Source organism: Coenobita brevimanus, chromosome 49, assembly GCF_032717465.1.
Source record: "Coenobita brevimanus isolate Jiangsu-jjx chromosome 49, ASM3271746v2, whole genome shotgun sequence".
Taxonomy (NCBI): Eukaryota; Metazoa; Arthropoda; class Malacostraca; order Decapoda; family Coenobitidae; genus Coenobita; species Coenobita brevimanus.
The window spans coordinates 5563725-5586419 of record NC_137002.1 but is presented as its reverse complement, the minus strand read 5'-3'; the positions used below and the strand labels follow the sequence as shown (position 1 = coordinate 5586419).

The following is a 22695-nucleotide window of genomic DNA, read 5'->3' as shown; positions in this document are numbered from 1 at the left end:
GTGAAGAGACAAAGGTTGAAGGGAGCCAGTAAGAGGAGGCAGGGCTCTTGTTTGGCGAGCTACAGCTCGCAAATGCGAGTATTTTTTCCCTTCGGTGAACAAATTTTACACGCAAGTTGCTTTTTGGCGAGGACAAAATACATCCACATCAAAACTCAGTAAACTACAAAATAAGTAAATCTCACTTAAATGAACAAAAACGCACATTGCGATCGATTATTAAGTCTTTCCTTGTTGCCACTGTGAATGTTTAAAAATAGACCGACAAACGTTGCCGAGCATAGTATTAGCCAATAGTTCATTATTTTATTTTAGATAAAACGGAGATGTTTTTATTGTCATTGTGCAATAAAAAGGAGTTTTGTTATTTAATTATTTCTTCAAGTTCTTGTTACATGTTATATACCTTGTGGCCACCATTAATAATCAACAATACGTAAGCAACAAACCCCATTATAAAATTCTAACCATCACAATGTGTAAATAAATAAATATATTTATTGCTCGTAAAATATTTCGGCTCGTAGTCAGTTTGGCTACTAAAAATTATTTTGGCTCGTAAATCTGAAACCTTAGGAGCCAAATGGCTCGCAATCATCGGCAGTTAGCAAGAGCCCTGGTAGGACAGTTAGTGAGACAAAAAGCCTTTGACTCCACCCTGTTGAGAAGATCTGTATGTGGGGAGCCTCCCGACACAAGAGTTGTACTTTACACAGGGGCGAATAAAACCCACGTATAAAGTTAACAATTGTCCAGGGGTAAAGAAGGTACGGAGTCGGCTTAGCATACCCAATCTCTTGGAAGCAGATTTTACAAGAGATGTACTGTGATCTTTCCAAGATAAGTCCCGAATGAATGAAACCCCAAGCATGTTCAAGGATGATGCAGGATTGAGCTGGATATTATTAAACATTAGTGGATACTCCTGTGGAAGATATTGTTGGGTTGATATGTGTAAGAACTCTTTGATGCATTAAAAACTATCTATCTATCTTGCTTCCAGCTCACATCCCCCTCTCTCAAATACCTCTCCACTCCATCCCTCCATCTCATCCTTGGCCTCCCCTTCCCTCTCTCCCCCTCCACCTCACACACATACACTCTCCTCATCAGTCTCTCATTCTCCATCCTCTCCACATAGCCAAACCACCTCAATGTGTTTCTCCTAAAGCATCCTATCACATCCACATCCACACCACAATGCTCCTTCACTTCCTCATTTGTCAGTCTGTCTCCTCATGTGACCACATGCTCCTCTCAAATACCTCATTTCCACTGCTCTCACACTTGACTTCTGTCCCTCCTACAAGGTCCAAACTTCACTTCAACACATTCGAGTTGGTATCACAATACTGTCATGTAATAACATTTTTACTTCCATGCTCACTTCCCTGTTTCTTATCACTGCTTTCAAGGAACCAGCAACCTTTCTTCCTTGTTGTATCCTTTCAAGCACTTCTTCCTCTAAACTTCCATCCTTACTCAATCACACTACCCAGGTACTTAAACGCACTCACATTTTCCATTTCCTCCTCATCCAATCTCACTGTACATTCACTGACTTCACCTCTCTCAAAGACCATAACTTTACTCTTACCTACATTCACCTTTAGATTCCGTTTCTTACACACACTTCCAAACTCATCCACCAAGCCATGAAGCTCCCCGTTGTCTTCATTTAACAACACAGTTTCATCTGCAAAAAACAGTACAGGGAGTTTCCATACACTGCCCTCTCTCACTAGGGCCACTCCAACATCCACTGCCCTACCATGTATCTTTTTTATAATCCCATCCATATACAGACTGAACAGCCATGGAGACATGACACATCCCTGTTTGAATCTTACCTTCAAGCAGAAAAACTCACTGAGTTCACTATCCACACGCACTGCAGCTTTAGCACCATCGTACATGCTCTTCACAGCATTCAACAACTTCCCATGTACTCCATATATTTTTAATACTTTCCACAATCCTTGTCTATCCACCCTGTCATATGCTTTCTCCAAATCCATGAAGGCCGCATAAAACTTCTTTCCCCCCTTCTCAAGAAACTTTTCCATTAAAGACCTAAGAATGAATATCTGACCTACACAACCCTTTCCCTTCCTAAAACCTCCCTGTTCTTCACCAACTAATTCCTCTGTTATTTCCCTAATTCTGTCAATAAGTATCCTACCATATACTTTTCCTGTTACACTAAGAAGACCAATGCTCCTATGATTACCATATACTTCTTTTTCCCCTTTTTCTTTTTACAAGGGAATAATTATACCTGACTTTCAATCCACCAGGACTCTACCTTCCCCCCAGGCCAATCTGCACATCTTCCACATCCATTCTACTACCATCTCTCCCCAGTGCTTCAGCATTTCACCACACACTCCATCAATTCCTGGGGCTTTCCCCATTCTAACTTTCCTTATTGCTTCCACAACTTCCATCCTGCTGATTTCTTCCTCTCTTCTCATATCCCTCCGTCTCCAAGCCATTCCCCAGCCACTTACACTCGCATTACTTTCATTCTCTATGTTCAACAGTTCTCTCCATATGCTTACTTTTCTCCCTTCTATACTAGTAATCTACCATTTTTATCTTTCACTCTTCAACTAATTTCTTTGGCACTCTGTCTAACTCTCTTTACCTCTTTCCGGAACATTTTCTTACATTCCCTCCACTTTACACTCAGATTCCTTCGAAATTCCTCATCCACTCTCTTCTTACTCTCATTAATCTTTTCACCTCTCTCGTCCTCTCTACATATAACTCTTTCTTCCGTCTCTCAACTTCTTCCACGCCCCTATTTCTCATCCACTCACTATATGCTTTCTTCTTTTGTGTCACAGCCTCTCTCACCTCTTCATTCCACCACGCTGTTCCCTGCACCTCCTTTCGTCTTCTCTTCATCCCATACACCACCTCGCATGCTGCACAGATTTCATCTGTGAATATCTTGCACACACTTTCCACGTCCTCCATCTGCTCCAATCCATATTTCCCCAATTGCTCCTCCACTTCCCTCTTATATTCTACCTTTTTTCCATCCTCTTGTAACCTTTCCACTCTCCTTGTATAAACTACTTCCTCCTGTCCTTCCCTTCTTCTGTTTCTCCATTTCCTTTGGCCTTCGATTCTGATCACCACCAAGTGGTGGTCAGAAAGTCCACTCCCTCAACCTCTACACAGTATACTCTTGCATCCGTTACACACCTTCTCATCCTGTTATCCACACACACATTATCAATCATTGCCTTCCATTCATTCAGTTCACCATCCACCCTTTTCATCACTTGCCGCATATACCTGTGGATCATTTTGTGCCTGAAGAGGGTATTGGTTATCACCAGCACCCTACTGGCACAAATGTCCACTAAAGCTCTGCCATTCTCATCCATCTCTATAGGCACATCCCCACTTACCAACTACTCCATCCACCTTCACATTCTCTACTTTTCCACTCATATCTCGAATCAAAAACACTCTCCCATTCCTTTCAAACTCTTCCATGCACGCCTCCACACTTGTCCAGAACTCTTCTTTCACTCTGCTTGCACGATCTTGCGTTGGCGCATACACACACACAAAATCGCCCACATTTGTAGTCCAACTTTCAATCTTACGCACACAATCCTTGAGCCAACCGATCCATCCATCTATCTATCTATCTATTGCCAGACGCCTTAATCCCATACAGGGTGGACACAAACAAATTGCCTCCACGTCGCCCTGTCCCCCACCATTTCACTGCCATGCTCCCAATTCACACACCCCTCTCTCAAATACCTCTCCACTCCATCCCTCCATCTCATCCTTGGCCTCCCCCTCCCTAACTCCCCCTCCACCTCACTCACATACACTCTCCTCATCAGTCTCACACTCTCCATCCTCTCCACATGGCCAAACCACCTCAGTGTGTTTCTCCTAACGCTTCTATCACATCCACATCCACACCACAACACTCTTTTATATCCTCATTTGTCTGCCTGTCTCTCCATGTGACTCCATAGGCTCCTCTCAAATAACTCATTTCCACTGCTCTCACTCTTGACTTCTGTCCCTCCAACAACGTCCAAGCTTCACTTCCATACGTTAGAGTTGGTATCACAATACTGTCATGTAGTAACTTTTTCATTTCCATGCTCACTTCCCTGTTTCTTATCACTGCTTTCAAGGAACCAGCAACCCTTCTTCCTTGTTGTATCCTTTCAAGCACTTCACCCTCCAAACTTCCATCCTTACTCATCACACTACCCAAGTACTTAAACACACTCACATTTTCCATTTCCTCATCATCCAGTCTCACTGTACATTCACTGGCTTCACCTTTAACTTTACTCTTCCCTACATTCGCCTTTAGATTCCGTTTCTTGCACACTCTTCCAAACTCATCCACCTTGCCTTCACTTAACAACACAGTATCATCTGCAAACGACAGTACAGGGAGTTTCTAAACACTGCCCTCTCTCATTAGGACCACTCCAACATCCACTGCCCTACCTTGTACCTCTTTTTTAACTCCATCCATGTACAGATTGAACAACCATGGATACATGACACATCCCTGTTTCAACCCAACCTTCACATACAAAAATTCACTCAGTTCACTCTCCACATGCACTGCAGCCTTGGCACCCTCATACATACTCTTCACAGCATTCAACAACTTTCCATCTACTCCATATATTCTTAATACTTTCCACAATCCTTGTCTATCCACCTGTCATATGCTTTCTCCAAATCCAGGAAGGCCACATACAACTTCTTTCCCTTCTCTAGGAACTTTTCCACTAAGATCTAAGAATGAATATCTGACCTACACAACCCTTTCCCTTCCTAAATCCTCCCTGTTCTTCACCAACTAATTCCTCTGTTATTTCCCTAACTCTGTCAATAAGTATCCTACCATTACTTTTCCTGTTACACTAAGAAGACCAATGCCCGTATGATTACCATATACTTCTTTTTCCCCTTTTCCTTTGTACAGGGGAATAATCATACCTGACTTTCAATCCTCCGGGACTTTACCTTCCTCCCAGGCCAATCTGCACATCTTCCACATCCATTCTACTACTCTCTCTCTCTCTCTCCAAAGTTTCAGCATTTCACCACACTCCATCAATTCCTGGGGCTTTCCCCATTTTGACTTTCTTCATTGCTTCCACAACTTCCATCCTACTGATTTCTTCCTGTCTTCTCACCTCCCTCCTTCTCCCAAATATGGTTCCGTTCATATATATATATACAGTAACCTCTCAACTACTGTGTTTAAAAAACGCGTTTTCGTTTTAACACGAGCAAATATTTAAGGAGATATGTTTAACTAACAAGGGTTTCTTGATTTAACGCAACTTTACACGTACATACGTGATGGTTTTAAATTAGCCGCACGCGCCATGGACAGTCACGAGCTGATAGACCTTGTGTGGCAGTTTATGCATAAATACAATTTTTTATCTGCCTGTTGCTTAAACTGGTTTTATTCGAACTATAATATTTGAAAATGAAGTTTGGTCCCATTCTGAGCAATTTGGCTCATTTTCGGACAAAATTTGGCCAGGAAAGTGATGGCATATCTAAATTGTTACAACTTGATGCTGCAGAACAGAAAGGAAAACCACTTTGACCAAGATAGAGCAGTTCTTTATGAAGAAGACAGAAAACTTAAGGGATTTATCTTCATCACCAGTAGCATGGGAGTCAGAGGAAGAGGAAGGACAGCAGAGCGAGGAGGGACAACAATTTTAGGGTGGGGAACGGCGGGAGGTGGGGGAGCAGGGTGAGGAGGGACAGCAGCGGACGACGAGTGATGCATAGATGAAGTGAGGCTGTGTGTTGTTATTGTTTGTGACCTACTTACTATAATGAAAATGTTGTTTTTACTGTAGTGTTTTTATGACCTATTAATGCATTAATAATGTTGAGGAATTTTCACAATGCCATGAATGAAGCAGAATTGAAAGAAAATCCACGTAAAAAACGAAAACAGTATGTATTTGAGAAGTAAACCGCTTCGGCCCAACTAGGGCTCAAATGTCGTTTATTTCTCCCCAGATATACTGTTTTTGTGTTTTAAGTGGATTTTCTTTCATATTAATATTGTTGCTTTTAAGTTTAGAGTAGCATAACTCCCCAAATGGGTAGACTTTCCCAGAGTCCAGGAACCTAACCCCCAATATTACCACTGTTTCCTCTGGGAAAATTATGTTTAAATAATGCGTTTTTAACTATCGCGACCTCTCCAGGAACTAACCCTCGCGCTATTTGAGAGGTTACTGTTGGGTTGAAACAGGGATGTGGCATGTCTCCATGGTTGTTCAATCTGTACATGGATGGGGTAATAAAAGAGGTACAGGGTAGGATGGTGGATGTTGGAGTGGCCCTGGTGGGAGGGGGTGGTGTTTGGAAGCTCCCTGTGCTGTTGTTTGCAAATGATACTGTGTTGTTGAGTGAAGACGAAGGGGAGCTGCAAGGCTTGGTGGATGAGTTTGGGAGAGTGTGTAAGAAACGGAATCTAAAGGCGAATGTAGGGAAGAGTAAAGTGATGGTCTTTGAGAGAGGTGAAGTCAGTGATTGTACAGCAAGGTTGGATGGTGAGGAATTGAAAAATGTGAGTACATTTAAGTACTTGGGTAATGTGATGAGTAAGGATGGAGGTTTGGAGGGTGAAGTGCTTGAAAGAGTACAGCAGGGAAGAAAGGTTGCTGGTTCTTTGAAAGCAGTGATAAGAAACAGGGAAGTGAGCATGGAAGTGAAAAAGTTACTACATGACAGTATTGTAATACCAACTCTAACATAAGGAAGTGAAGCTTGGACGTTGTTGGAAGGACACAAGTCAAGAGTGAGAGCAGTGGAAATGAGTTATTTAAGAGGAGCCTGTGGAGTCACATGGAGAGACAGGCTGACGAATGAGGATATAAAGAAGCGTTGTGGTGTTGATGTGGATGTGATAGGAAGCATTATGAGGAACACACTGAGGTGGTTTGGCCATGTGGAGAGGATGGAGGGTGAAAGACTGACGAAGAGAGTCTATGTGAGTGAGGTGGAGGGGGAAGAGGGAGGGGGAGGCTGAGGATGAGATGGAGGGATGGGGTGGAGAGGTATATGAGAGAGGGGGGTGTGAGCTGGGAGCAGGGCAGTGAAATGGCGGGGGACAGGGTGACTTGGAGGCGATTTGTTTGTGGCCACCCCAAACAGGATTGAGGCGTCTGGCAATAGATAGATAGACAGATAGATAGATAGATATATATGCACACACACACACACACACAAACTCTCAATTATACATCACCACAATATCTGACCCAACACAATACCCAGCACCGCTGGCTTGGTTCTATTAAAGCAATATCTGGCAAAATTATGCAATATCCGGGACCGAAATGGGACGCAACCGGCGGTTCTATGCAATATCCAACGTTGAGGTGTCTCAATCAGCTCTTAAATAATAGCCAACCAGTACTGCATTACTGTACTGTATCATTGCTTTATTGTATTTTATGCTTAATTTTCGTCTCTTACTTATGGGAAACTTTTTAGGATAGAGAGCCAAGAAGGATAGTAATGCAATATCAGGCTCAGTGCTGAATATTGAGCCGATGGGGGGTACTATGCTATTCCCAGTCTTTCATGTTATTCGGTGTAATCCCATACAGCTTGGCTGAATTGCGCCAGATAATTGACAAAACTACCTGTTACCTGTGGTCTACTATAAAGTTCCTAATATAGTACAGTATTATTTTTTTCAGACCAAATATGAACTGCTCTGCATTTTTAACAACAGAGTACTGCTTACCTACATAATTTAAAAAATATACATTCTGGTGATCTGTACCAAGGACAGTGTTAGGTACTGTAATTGGTAATGTAAACAATTAATGGTAAAAATAATAATACTGTAATAACAATATTAATGCTTAGGCAGGGAATGGGAGAGTGAGTGGTTAAAATCATTCACATTCTTGTTTATGGATCCGTAACATTAAGTTATGGTACCTCTATTTTAAATATCTTCTTCACAACTGAGCATACATTTAAGGAGCAAAACAATATCATTATAGACAATTATTCCCTGCCATCCTATGCTGCACTTTAGTACCTTAAAACTGGTAGAGTCATTTGAGTGAAAGAGGCACTGGTGGCTTTATCTAAACCCTCCAGTTTGTTAAGTCTCTCCTGAACGGAACCATATTGTCAACATAAAGTAACATGAAAGTGATAAAAGACAACACTGTAATGAAAGAATTTAAGAATCTTCTAACCCCCCCCCTCCCTCTCAGTAGTTACAGTAATTCAGCTTGTCTATCAGTTACTTCTGCTATACCTGTATGTAATTCTCTCTCTCTCTTGCATACTATGTATAAGACAGTGACCTTTCCTCAGCAATGCTGTTTTATCTTCCCTACCTTCACATAATCAACCCTAATGTAACCAGAGTCAGGTTTGCCAAGGCATCTGACCCAACACTGTAACACTGATGCAGCCAATTGTTTTAATAAAGTCCCATCTAATGAAACTTAGCTCACAGAATATAGTACCTGTAAAAAACAAAAATATTATGGAGACCCCTTCAATTTGATGACACTTTTTTTTTTTTTTTTTTTAATTTTTTCTATATTGCATAGTGTTCCTTCTCACACTTTCCTGCCAGTTTCATCAGGAGAACCTTCTTTTTGCTATCCTTGTCTTATTTGGTTACTTCAGTCTCACACTTGCAGGAACTGCCTAGCATGTCACACAGCTTACTGCAGTTATTATCTATTCTTATTATCTTACATAAAATCCTCAACATCTCTTCTACTGGGGGATTATTCCAAAGCCTTCTTCTCTGCTAGTCTTTTCTTATTCTAGTAGTCTAGCCATACTCTTCAAGAAGCTGCTTAACGAGGCCTCCACTCTAAAGCAGTTATCCTGCTTTCCCATGTTTTTAATGCACAATCCTTTTGTAGCAGTAGGAATAAAATACCCTTGCACAATATAACATCTGGTTAAAGGGGTGAAGAACACTACTAACTCACTGAACCCTGGCATGTTTGTTTTACTTTATTCTTGCCATCTCTTGATTCAGCTAAAGAAATACTTTTCAAACTGGAGGGGTTAGTATAACCTTAATGAACCCCTTCAGTAAGACAGGAATGTCTTTAAGTACTGTAGAATAAGAAGTGTTGGGCAGAGGTAACGATAAAATACTAATGACATAATCTGGCTGAAGGGGTTTGCTTACAAGCGATGGCACCAATATACCAAACAGCAATCCAGTGGGTTCACACTCACATTACCTGGGGCTGCTACTGCTACTACTATTGTACTACACCACCACCACCACCACCACCACTGCTGCTGCTGCTACTGCTACTGCTACTATTACTACTACTGCTGCTGCTGCAACTGATACTAATACTACTACAAGAAGCCTTTCCTAAGTTGAGCAAAACTGTCATGTCAGTAAAAATATGATACAATAACCTCCTCTGGCTGCAGGCATAAAAACAACAGTAATTTATCTGATATGAACATGTAAAGATGTACAGTCCTCTCATAAAAGGAGCCAAGGCCACTGATATAACTACGACTGCAGTATATCTCTCTCAACACTCACCCAAGTTCCCCCTAAAAATTACCTTGGTAACACCCGAAATATAAATGATAAGATTATGCACTTAGTCTGATTATATTGAAGAGTGAGTGAAGGTGCAGTTCTGTACCAGATAACTACCTCTCATTACAACTCACAATCAGCCCATTAAAACATGTTTCTGTGAATGTAACTATAAGATCAGAATTCAGATTTTCATTCTATTTGTTGAACTCATATGCTACTGTTCTTCAGTAAAGTATTAATCCCGTAGGCTATATCAGCAAGAATGAAAGCACCCAAATTATGTGACTTTGGAAAAGCATAAAAATTATAACACAGAATGACAATCAAGACACCGCTGACACAGAAATAATTACAAACAACTTTGCCATACAAAGTAAGCATTCCATCTCTTGTACGAATATACCTGCAATGTTATAGTTTCCTCACCCACTACTAAACATCATCATCTGGCAGTGTCCAAAATAAGGCATCAAAAAGTAACAAAGCCAGTGAAAGGGTGAGTGCCTAACAATGGTTTATCCCAGCAAAGATGAAGTGAAATATCCCACTCTTACAAATCTGGGCTTTTGCATAGATGCTTCTGACACCAACCCATCAATCCAGCAAACACTGCATCACGTACCATTTTCACATCAATCCATCCCTGAAACCAAGCCTTCACATGTTCCAGGTAAGAATGGTGATAGCATTAGTATTAGTAGCAACTCTAAGCTCTTCTAAATGTGAATCCATTGATTTGTAGGCTAAAGTTGCCTTTCCCCGGCAGTCCACCATTCTCCTTTTGGCAGACAGAGAGGGAGATTTGTATACCTGGGCAGTGGAGCCAACCAACTGATTGGTGCCACTAACTGAAGACATCACTCTACAGCACCTTGTGAGAAAGCAACTGCAACATACAGTATAATTATATATTTAAATTAAGAAGCTGAGGCGGGTATGGCTAGGTGTTCATAGTAATGGTAACTGTAACATGATATAACAGGATCACTGTAGGTCTGGACTCACTTCAGAGGGAGAAGGGTAACACGAATTAGTTTGCCCTCATGATGGCAACCTACGAATGGCAATGGGATGTCTGGTGATCATTCAGTTCTGTCTCTCGTGGTTCAAAACAAGAGAATATCTCATGGAAGAGGTTAAATCACTCAACGCTGTCCTCTGCGAGCCTAGGAAATTCATTACTAGGATATTCACTATTTTCCTTTCAGTGCCTGGGAAATTCAACATTCTCATTTCAGTGCCTGAGAAATGCTGGGGATCACGTCACACCATTGGCCTGCTTACCAGTTCAGGTACAGCCATCTCATTCATGCTGAGAACGAGTATGTCTGTGGCTATCGTGTCTATGGTGGGGACAGACAACTCCACTACGTACAGCAATGACTCCGATGTTTGTCCCCTCCCTGATGATTATGATCCAAGGCTGGAGTATAAGGTAGGGTGTTTTCTCTATCCTTCTATTTGCCTGTCTTCCTCTCTCCCCATATTCACTTATCTTGGTCCACCTTAATTCATAAAGTGAGGTGTTTTCTCTCTCCCTCTCTTGTCTTTTTCCATCTTAAATCACAAGTGGGTTGCTTTCACACCCCCTCTATTCACTTGCCTATTTCCATCTTTAAGTCCCTGTGATGAAGGATCACTAGAATCATTGTCATCATGCCATGCTCTTATCTGTGCTAACCAACTTGGCAGTAAAGGTAAACCCTCTCAGCCACCATATGAGACATGGGGATGGCTTGATATCGTGGCTGGGAGTATGTGGCTAATACCTCTTTCTCCCTTCAACAGCCTGGTGAGTTTAACTGGGATGAAAAGACACAAGGCATAATCCTTGGCAGCTTCTACTATGGGTATGCCATCACCCAAATTCCTTTTGGTAGAGTCGCAGAGGTGTATGGTGGACGACTGTGTTTGGGTGTAGGCATAGCGACATGTTCAGTGCTTTCAATGCTCACCCCAGTCTGTGCAGCTAATTCCACAGGGCTGCTGGTGGCTCTCAGAGTGATACAGGGACTAGCACTGGTGAGTCATTCTTGGGGGACTACCAATCACTGACCTTGCTAGAATTGTCATTTGTATTTTTGGAACACTTGAAAGCCACTTTTCTCTAATCATACAATCACTTCAGCACTGTTTGCCCTTCATTATCTTAAACAAACAATAAAATCTCTTAAAGTATGCTGAATTCAGATCTCAAGGTTGGTACTTTCTTAATGGCATGTATGATTTTCTGTCAAAACAATTTATCCTTCACCAGGGTGGAACTATCCCTGCCGTCAACACCATAATCGCAACTTGGTACCCACCAGTAGAGAGGTCAAAGTTCAATACATTCATTATGACAGGTGAGCTGTGCATTAGTTTTCTTATCATCATTGTCGTCATTACCAGCTCATGTCGGTACTGTACACTGTAGTATACAAGCCTCTTCCACTTTTGTATTCACTGTTAGCTTTTTCTATTGCTGCCAGACCTACTGTATGTGGAATTATTCACCTCACTCCAATTAAGGGTTAATAATGTTACCCTGGTTAATCATCTGTTAAAAAAAAAAAAAAAAAAAAAAAAAAAAAAAAAGTGACTCATATTAACCCGAGACGTCCCGTCGACGTATGGGTACGTTGCAACATTTTGCATTTGCCAGTCCCGTCGACGTACTGGTATGTTTTGCAATTGCAAGGTCCCTAATTTGCACAATTTTCAATTCTCGTGAGTGATGTTTCGTACGTATACACGGGACACCTTCCTCTATTCCTCTACAAGATGCCATGCAGGGACAATGCCTTACACCGCATAACCTCCCCCCCCCCCGGCATGCCATTGTCTTGGCAATTCACCTGTTACCAGTGACCTGGCCAATAAAGACATTCCGGGCCAGAGTGATTCCCCAATCGTTGACAATGTGGAGGACAAACTTTACATAGCATTAGAGGAAGAAACAGTCAGAAATGATGATCAGGTAATGTGGCAAAAGAAGGTCAGGAATGGTGATGAGTTAGTGAGTGAAACAATGCTTATAATGCCTATATTACTGTTTGAAAACCAATATACCGTCATACTACATGTAAATTTGTACCAAACAAATAAATAAATACCGTTTAGGAGTGGTGTGGAATAGTTATCCTCCCACAGAACTCGTTTTCTTTGCAGCCAGCCTCATAGAAAACCCTGTAAGGTAAGGAGGTACTCCTACCTGTATCGAGTATTTTAAACCTCAGGTGAACGATTTCTCTATGAATTTTCGATGTTTCTCACCAAAAGCGGAGGTTTTAGCACCAAAAAAAAAAAAAAAAAAAAAAAAAAAAAAAAAAAATCCAAAAATGGTTGGGACTGGGGGGTGTCGGTGGTGCAAAAGTGGTCGGGACGTGACGGGTTAAATTCTGCTTTTATGATTATAATTTCCACTCTTCTCAGCTTACTCATTACAGCTCCTCTTATCTCTCCTTGGGATACCTAGCTTTATATTTTCTTTATTCTTTTGTTTTTGTGTGCCCACAGGCATGAGCCTCGGAATAGTAATTGCCATGCCACTGACGGGATGGCTGTGTGGGACAGGGTGGTGGGGCGGATGGCCACTGCCCTTCTATGTGACAGGGGTCTTGGGTGCGTATAATTGTTGATTATGGAGCCCTTCTAGCACCTCTCCTTAATTTTGAATGGTGCAACTCATCATTCTGTTGTACGCTATTTACTGTACAGTACGTTCTCCCTACGTGTCAAGTGGGGTTGGTGGAGGATTAGTGCCCCTCCCTGTAAAACAATTAACTCTAAGCCCTTGACCACCCCGTTTGGGATACATGGCGTCTGGCAATGAATGAATGAACATTGTTTTCATATTGGTACTGAGTGCATACATAAGAGACAGGAATATATTAATGTACCAGATACAGTAATAAACTGGGAAGAAAGATGTGTTAGCAAGCTTCCTAATGATGAAAAAATATTGCCTTTAGGACTGGCCTGGAGTGTGGTGTGGTTCATAGTGGCACATGATCGTCCTGAGGCACACCCAGGCATCACCCAAGATGAGCTGATGTTTATACTGAGTGACCAGGAGAATATGAAGCAAGAAAGGGTACAGTAGTGACATAGTTCATGTGCACAGCAGGCTTCATAACACCTCTCCCTGAAAGATTTATTTTGCATATCTTGAATAAACCTCAGAGCTGAGGTTTATGCATACTGGTCAAGCATGAAACAGTCAAGATTACAGTGGCATCAGTAAGCTGTATTCTTGGTGTCAGAGAAAACTTTGTAGAATTTGTTTCTTAAATACTGTATGTGTTTTGCATCCTGAGTTCAAATTATAGTACATCACCCTAGTATGCGCCTATATGGGCGGCAGAGGATGTCGTGTACTATTTGCGTACTGTGAATACATAAACTTATGGGAAAAATTACATATGGGCAACCCTTGAGATGCTTTTCAGACATAAGTATTGTACTGTACAGGGAAACTATCTAAGACATATTACCTAAGATGAAGTAAACCAACAAGATTATGGCTTTACTAGGTAAATCAACAAGGATATGGCTTAACTAAACCAACAAGAATATAGCTGAAGGTGGGTGGAGCGTAGGCTACTGTTATCGCTTCTTGGGAGGGGGAATGTCGCGTACTCGAGGTAACCCCGGATTTGGGCCACTCTTTGCTGCCTGTCTGGCTTACAAGGAGTTCAATTCACATTTAAAAAAAAAAAAAAAAAAAAAAAAAAAAAAAAAAAGGGTCCTCGTGTACAAGGGGAATCGCGTACTCGGAACTCGTGTACTGTGGGGATGTACTGTACTTATATTAAACCTAAGAAGCGAATCACGAACAGGGCCAAGTGCAAGAAGACTAATCCCTACCTCACAGCTAACAAAGGCTGACTGAATTTTCATATGCAAGATGTTGGGTCTGGTTAGTACTTGGATGGGTGACTGCCTGGGAACACCAGATGCTGTTGGCATCCCTACGTGTCAAGTGGGGTTGGTGGAGGATTAGTGCCCCTCCCTGTAAAACAATTAACTCTAAGCCGTTGGCCACCCCGTTTGGGATACATGGCGTCTGGCAATGAATGAATGAATGAATGATGTGGGAATGACCAAATTCCACCAAGTAAAAACAAACTGGCTATAGTTGCATGGCTTCTGAGGGGTACATGGTAATGGGCCATTCATGGAGTTTTTTCTCCCTTTCCTAACCTCTCTTTTTCCTAGTATCTCTCCCCACCTCTATTCCTACACCTTAACCTCACTGCTTCCGTCCCTCCCACTCTTCCATGACTTCATACAAATATATTCTACCACTCTAGATACCTAAAGATGTTCCACTTTAGGTCAAAACTATAATATCTGTATGATAAAACACAATCCCAGTATGCAACTATAATTCCTCCACAAAAACAATTCATATTTCACTATATATCAAGACAGTAGCAGCAGACTGACTCCAGGTACTGTCATTAAGCCGTTCACTTTTCAGGCAGTACGCATACCCTGGCTCACCGTGCTAATGTCACCTTGGGTGTGGATAGTGGTCATTGCCAGCCTGGGTGACAGCTATGGCTTCTACACACTCCTCACTATGCTGCCCACCTACCTTGCCAACATACAGCACTTTGACATTAACAGTGTGAGTTGTGCTCAGACACTTTGTTACCACATTAACACTCAAAACATCCCACATTGTTCTCATACCTGCCCAGCTTTGACATATACAGCAGTCATGATCATCCATTTTGTTACTGCATTATCAATCAAAATATGCTGCTGTACCACACTGCTTTAAACTTCAACATTAACATTGCAAATTCAGCCACTTTGTTACCATTATCATCCTTCAGAACATTCCACCAGTTCCTCCCATCCTGTTTACCTGGCAGCATTAACAGATCAGAAAAACCTAAGGATAATTCTTGGACTCAAATCATGGCTCATCAACACAAGACAACTCCAACCTGATACCTCTACAAACCATACCTCAATTTACAGACTGGAGTTTTATCTGCCCTGCCCTACCTCCTAAGCTGGGCAGTTGGCACGGTCTGGGGGTTCCTGGTCGGATATATGACTGTTAAGAAAATAATATCTATCAAGAACATCAGACAACTCTCCACGGCTATTGGTATGTTAATAATCATTCCTTTTCCTCTGCAGACCTCTCATAATGTGAAGAAATAGAGACGGTAGTAAATACAACCCTCAAAACTTGTCACAGTTACACTGCTTCTTGATTAGACTAGATTCATTACGTTTAAGGGGCTTACCACTTTATGTTTGGGAAATCTACCAATGTAGTGTTGTGAACATGAATCTCCAAAGCAAAAACGAAGCCACTGACACATGATGTACCCTAACAGATCTACCCTATGTACCCTAACAGATCTACCCTAACCATTAAGCAATGTGCCAGTAACTAGATTATTCAAACCCTGGTTTACCACCATATCACTTATTTCCTCATTTTATGGAAAATTCGCAGACCTTTGTCTTCCCCCGCTTAGACTGTGGCATGACATTTCTGTACAAGTCATCCATTCAGCTGCACATCCCTAATATCTGGTCATTACCTCTTGCCACAGCTTACTACTTTCCAGCTCTTCACTGATTGCAACTCCACCATTACTATGGCTACGATGGGCATCTGTGTTAACTTCCCAGTTTTCAGCTTCTCTATCCACTCCGTACTGATCCCATTGTAGCTGACAGACATCTTATCCTTCTTCCTGCCCATAGCCTTCTACACTCCTGCACTTTGCCTGATCTGGATGTGCTTCATTGACTGCAACTCCACCCTTGCTGTTGCTGTCTTGGGCACTGCCGTGGGCGTAAGCTCTCTCAGCTTTTCTGGCTATGGATGCTCTCAACAGGACCTGTCACCCAACTTTGCAGGAACTTTGATGGGCTTCACCAACACCTTTGGCAACTTCATGGGCTTCATGGCCCCAATGATTGCTGGACTCATCCTCAATGGCAATGTTGGTGCATGTCTGTGGACTTTTATACCAAACAGAGCCATATTTAACCCTTCGTATGCCATGTGGGGTTGGTTTGACCAAAACACATTTTTAAAATGATGCCTTTTAGCCATTAATTTGTTTAGGGATCTGGCATACTATGACTTTATATTTGGCCAGTGTATAAGCACACAACATTTGAAAGTTCAGGAGTTAGGAGGGTGCAAACTTCAGTTGGGTCATCCAGTACCCCACTTAGCACTTCATGTAACATATATACCAGTATATATATTTTTTCACATTCTTGATATCAATGACCCACACTAAATATTGAGATGTTCTACAGTCAGCAGAGGAGAATCACAGATCCTCCCATTTCTGATGCTGATATTTAGTTTGTATTGAATGTTTACCAGATTTGTGAATCATTCAGGGGTTTTCTGAATATAAATGTCAATCTCGTTATGTTCTGAACATAGATTCAACCTAATTTTCCGTGTCATTTTATTTTCATGATTTTTTTTTTTCTATGGTATAACTTATAATACAAGTATTTTATTACATTAACAGCATGCTTCTCGGGTTTTCTGAATACTGACTACATGTCAATCTTGTTTATGTTCTGAACATAGATTCAACCTAATTTTTTGTGTCATTTTATATATATATATCTATCTATATATATATTATATCTATATCTATCTATCTATATCTGTCTGTCTATATATATATTGCCAGATGCCGTAATCCCATAAGGAGTTGCCATTTGACTTTCAGTTATTTGTTTTACGGGAAGGGTCACTAACCCTCCACCAACCCACTTGTTGACACACACAGAGCACGTATGGTTTGGTTATATGGTTATCACCCAGCGTTGTAAATGGTTTCTTGGCTTACAGGAAACCATTTGGCTTGTCACTCAATGTAAAGCCACCTGTAAAGGAAAGAAAAGCAATAAGAAGTGAGAGCTCCTCTCTTCCTATTTCTCCCATCTTTCCTCTCACTTCTTATTGCTTTTCTTTCCTTTACAGGTGGCTTTACATTAAGTGACAAGCCAAATGGTTTACTGTAAGGCAAGAAACCATTTACAACGCTGGGTGGTAACCACATACCCAAACCATACATGCTCCCTACATGTCAACAAGTGGGTTGGCGGAGGGATAGTGCCCCTCCCCATAAAACAAATAACTGAAAGTCAAATGGCCACCCCTTACGGGATTATGGCGTCTGGCAATATATATCCATCCATCCATTGCCAGACGCCATGTATCCCAAACGGGGTGGCCAAGGGCTTAGAGTTAATTGTTTTACAGGGAGGGGCACTAATCCTCCACCAACCCCACTTGACACGTAGGGATGCCAACAGCATCTGGTGTTCCCAGGTGGTCACCCATCCAAGTACTAACCAGACCCAACGTTGCTTAACTTCGCTGATCGGACGGGAAGCGGTGTACTCAACGTGGCATGGCCGTTGAATATATATAAATACATATATATATATATATATATATATATATATATATATATATATACAGTATACTGTATATATATATACTGGTATACATATATATACAGTAAATCCTCGTTTTTCGCTGCTTGGATGTTCCGCCAAAACCTCGCGAACCGTGAAACATCGAATTGTGAAGTTAAGAAACAGTGAGAAAAATAGAGGCGCATTCCGGTAGGACACGTACCTACCCTATCAGAAAGTACTATAACACCAAACAGGCCCTACCCAAAATTAAATGAAGAGTGTTTGCTACTGCTAAAACAGCATAACATGCCTGAAAAGACATTAAAACTTTTATAAAGAGCTGCAACACCAAAAATCCTTACCAGAAATAAAGTGAAGACTGGCTTGAGTGGCAAGTGAAGGTGTGTTGGGTGGATGGGCTAGTTCACGATGTCACTAACCAAGGAAAAGCTGCCACTTTTCACCAAATTATTTAACTTTCGACATCAAAGTAGGCCAACTAAAGCCCGGTCATTTTATGTGCCCTCTCTGTGACTAAAAGGAAGGGAGAAATTATAACAACATTATTTTACTCACTGCTACAAGGAAGAAAGGCTGTAATATAGTCAAACAGAATCAAAAATTGGTGGGCTGAGTCTACCATCTCTGTACTGGGCCGGTTATTATTCTTTCCTTCCTTAAATATCAATAAGCTTTATTTTACATCCATTTCAGGTATTTGTCCATCAAAACAAAAATAAATAGTGTTACGAGAAACATGTAACAATTTTTTGTTGACAAATAGTAGCACAACATGGCTGAAGATCGTATGTTACGATCACAAACAATAACGAACTCATATGTGTCTACTGCCCAGCTGGACCTGCTGTGTATTCACGACATGGCTGAAGATCGTACGTTACGATCATAAACAATCACAAACTCACGTATGTCTACTGCCCCGCTGGACCTGCTGTATAAAGATCATGGAAAACTGTTGCATAGAAAAATGGACAGTGCCTAGACTGAGCATCGATACGCATCATCTGCTGAGCGTCAGCTGCTGGCTGGGAGCATTGAATTGTGAGGAAAATTGCGAATTGTGAGACAACTCAGAAAACTTTCTTCTTGCCAAATGAGACCACACTAAAATGCGTCCAAATACGAGGATTTACTGTATATATACACAGAAAGAGAGTATGTATATATATGTGTATATATATATATATATATATATATATATATATATATATATACATACTCGAATTTTTTTCAATGGTATTATAACTGATAATACAGTACAATTATTTTAATATGTAAAGAGCATGCTTAATGAATAAGAATGATGTAGCCTGAAAATATATGCCACATTATTCATTACATGTGCAAACTTTCAAAAAATTTTGAAGAAATTCATAAGAATTTTACTTTCATTCAAAATAAAACACAAAAATGAAACATGGTGGATTGGCTCCACATGCCATATCCTGGGCAACATGTGTACAAAATTTACCATTTGTAACTTTGTCCATATGGCAGAAATCCACCAATTTAGTTTGGGTCTTTCATGACCCCACATGGCATTCCAGGTTACGTTTTGCCATCTGGTGTATGATGGGTTAAGGGATGGAAGTTACAATGTAAAGGCCAAACAAAACTGTGTGTGTGTGTGTGTGTGTGTTTGTTTTCATCTCAAAATTAACCAATCAAAAAAAAAAAAAAAAAAAAAAAAAAAAAAAAAAAAAAAAAAAAAAGGGGGGAGTGGGATCAGTGTGGCATAATGGGATCTACACATGCCCATGTTGCCAGAGGCAATTTGGGGATCATCTCATTGGCTTGTGTAATATGTGCACCTGGTGTATGTCAAGGCCTGAGTTAGCATTCCACTTAATGCAGTGATTACAGTAGACCCTCACTCTGACGGACCTCAACAGACCGGATATCAGGTTTAACAGACACCACAAAGGCCACTGAACTTTCGTGGGCTATAACAAACATAAATGGGGTGCAATACATATGTTTCCCACCCACTTTTTTCACTCCATGTTGGCCTGACACTGCCCTCTCCCCACTGTGATTGCTGGGTTGTAAGAACAGACTACAGTAAAACTAGTCATGAAGAAGTGATATGACATAGATGTGAAATAAGCTGCAAAGGGACAAACTTATGGGCCAAGTTAGCATAAAATGGGTATAGATAACATTTTTAATATTAGAATATGCTACTGTGCTCGTTTATTTTCAAACATATGCTTGTACAGTAATCTCACCTCAGGTGAGGACCCTCAAATATAACAGACTATTAGCTTTATTGGATCGTTTTCTCCCAATTACAGTACTGTACTTCATTATGGCGAGTGTCTACTGTAATTTCTTTAAGTTTCATATGACCATTACATTAGGAATTAAGCCTCCTCCACATGTTCTATACGATGAAATTCCTAACCTTAACCCCTCCTGTCCGGGTGGCATGTATACATGATGACCTGGGGACATCTGGGTGCCATGTATACACGATCTAGTGTTTTGTAGTATTATTGTTACTGTATTATTATTATGATTATTGCATCATATTATAAGAGCATATTATACTATAATTTTATATTATAGGTTTAGCTGAGAAATTATGGTTTAAATAAGTGCTTTTTAGAAAAACACCTGCTGGTGGTTTGGGTGGTGAAGACAACCCCCGGACACGATGGGTTAAATAGTCACAAAAATAAGATATATAATGAACTTATGAAAAAACAAACACTTTCATCACTGGCATATTCCCCCATTCTACCTAATAAACATCAATCCTGTTTACAGCCTTTATAGCAAAGACACCACCTTAATGTACTGTTGGTGTTGCAGAAAATACATTTACTGTACTACACCGTTATTGTCACTACATCAAAAACATTTACTTTATTGTATTTTGTTATTGCAGCAAACCCTAAGCGCATGGAGGCTGGTGTTCATCACTTCAGCAGTGGGCTACATTGTCACCTGCAGCCTTTTCATCGTATTCACCCCAATCTCTAAACAACCATGGAACTCACCTCATGCTGACAAACACAAGCCCATATGTGTAAAGACAATAACAAAATAAATACTCTTCTGTCATGGCTTAACCCTAGAACGCAAACGTTGAGTCTGAGACACCAACCCCATGTTGATCACGTGATCACTCCGTGGGTATGGGTGCAGGCCGGCTGCCCGCTCCAGTACCTTCCTCCCTTGTGTTGCTCTTGTAGGGGAAGGTCATGTCAGTCTGCTCTCTCCACGTTTTTTCGATAGGCCTTTTTTTTTGGTGTCACAGACCTGATGTTTGTATTTGAGTATATTTTTATGTGTGTATGTGATTTTAATGATTGCTGCTTTCCAGCGTGACTGTTATAGTGAAATTATGAAATCTAGAGATGATAAGTGTTACTGATGACTTTTGTGAGTGGGTAGGGTGATGAACTAATGTGATTTTCTTTGCAGGTATTGAATACTCTTTTCCAGAGGTATAGCCTTATGAAAGAATAGACATCATTTATTTGCATTTACAGGTGTAAATAATAAAAATAAAAAAAACATATTATTCATTCCATGGATGTCCATTTACGACTCTGAAAAAACAAAGTAATGATGCTTTGGAAAGTAGTCATTTTTTTTTTTTTTTTTTTAATCAGGATGAAATCAAGGGGTATAGCCTTAGGGAGGAATAAACATCATTTATTGTGCATTTACAGGTGTAAATAATCATTAAAAAATATTATTCATTCCATAGATGTCCATTTATGACTCTGAAAAAACTAACTAATAATGCTTTGGAAAGTAGTCAGTACTTTTTTTTTTTTTATCGGGTTGGAAATCAAGGGGTATAGCCATAGGGAGGAATAAAAATCCTGTAGTGTGCATTTACAGGGGAACATAACTATAAAATAAATTACTATTGCATGTACATTACTTTTTGACTAAAAAAAATAACCCTTTTTTGTCAATCTCCAATACAATAAGCTGTTGTGCCAGAGGGTTGTGCCTGTCCCAAATGATGGTCCAGGGACCTGGGAGAGTGTGAGCATAAGGACAAGTCCTTAGCTTTCATTTAAAAAGTTTATTGTTTAGTAATTTTTTAACATGTAATAATTTTTGCCATTCAGTGTTGTTTAAGTCACCCCAGAAGTGTTCAAGTTTTCTTTTGATTATGGTATTTGGGTGATGAAAATAAAGTAGAAAGGGTATGTTCTCCATGTGTATTTTTGGATTTATTAAATTTTGATTACAAGTGTGGTTGTTGATTTTTCCAAAAATGGGTCTGTCACACTCGACGTTTGTGTTAAGTGGAGTAACACAGGACGTTTGTGTTCTAGGGTTAAGCAGGCTCAAGAATCCTTCTAGTGCGATGAAATACTGAATCGGCACTTTTAATGGGAAAATATTAATCTTTTTCACTATATAGGTTCATACACACCTAATTATCTGAAATCTGGTAAAAAAATTGCTTAATAAAACTGGAGCGAAAATGTGCTAAAGTTAGCGGGCAAGTCCCCTTTAGATTGCCAACACGCTTTGCCAGGCTTCTCTTTTGCATAAATATTGATTTACAGTGTAAATAAATGTATCTGCATATTAAAACTATTTGCACAAAGCAGACGACTGTCAAGGTGAGTTCGTCAAGCTAAAGATAAAACACTTCCACTAACCTCAGCAAGATTTTGCTGACTCCTGAT

General features: G+C 40.6%; 1 protein-coding gene and 1 non-coding gene across 2 annotated transcripts in view; one reads left to right on the top strand and one right to left on the bottom strand.

Annotated features, from left to right (window-relative positions):
* LOC145399470 (putative inorganic phosphate cotransporter) overlaps positions 1-22341 on the top strand; it is a 39409-nt gene extending 17068 nt beyond the window's left edge. The window contains exons 2-11 of the mRNA XM_080272078.1: positions 10810-11036; positions 11390-11623; positions 11859-11946; positions 13100-13204; positions 13555-13676; positions 15066-15215; positions 15575-15707; positions 16319-16560; positions 20925-21065; positions 22336-22341. Of these exons, the coding sequence (XP_080128204.1) occupies positions 10810-11036; positions 11390-11623; positions 11859-11946; positions 13100-13204; positions 13555-13676; positions 15066-15215; positions 15575-15707; positions 16319-16560; positions 20925-21065; positions 22336-22341 (1448 nt within the window). The remainder of the gene's footprint in view (positions 1-10809; positions 11037-11389; positions 11624-11858; positions 11947-13099; positions 13205-13554; positions 13677-15065; positions 15216-15574; positions 15708-16318; positions 16561-20924; positions 21066-22335) is intronic.
* On the bottom strand, positions 17897-18015 carry LOC145399564 (5S ribosomal RNA). Its single transcript, XR_013897316.1, has one exon. It is a non-coding gene; the product is annotated as a 5S ribosomal RNA (ribosomal RNA).
* Positions 22342-22695: the final 354 nt, after the last annotated feature.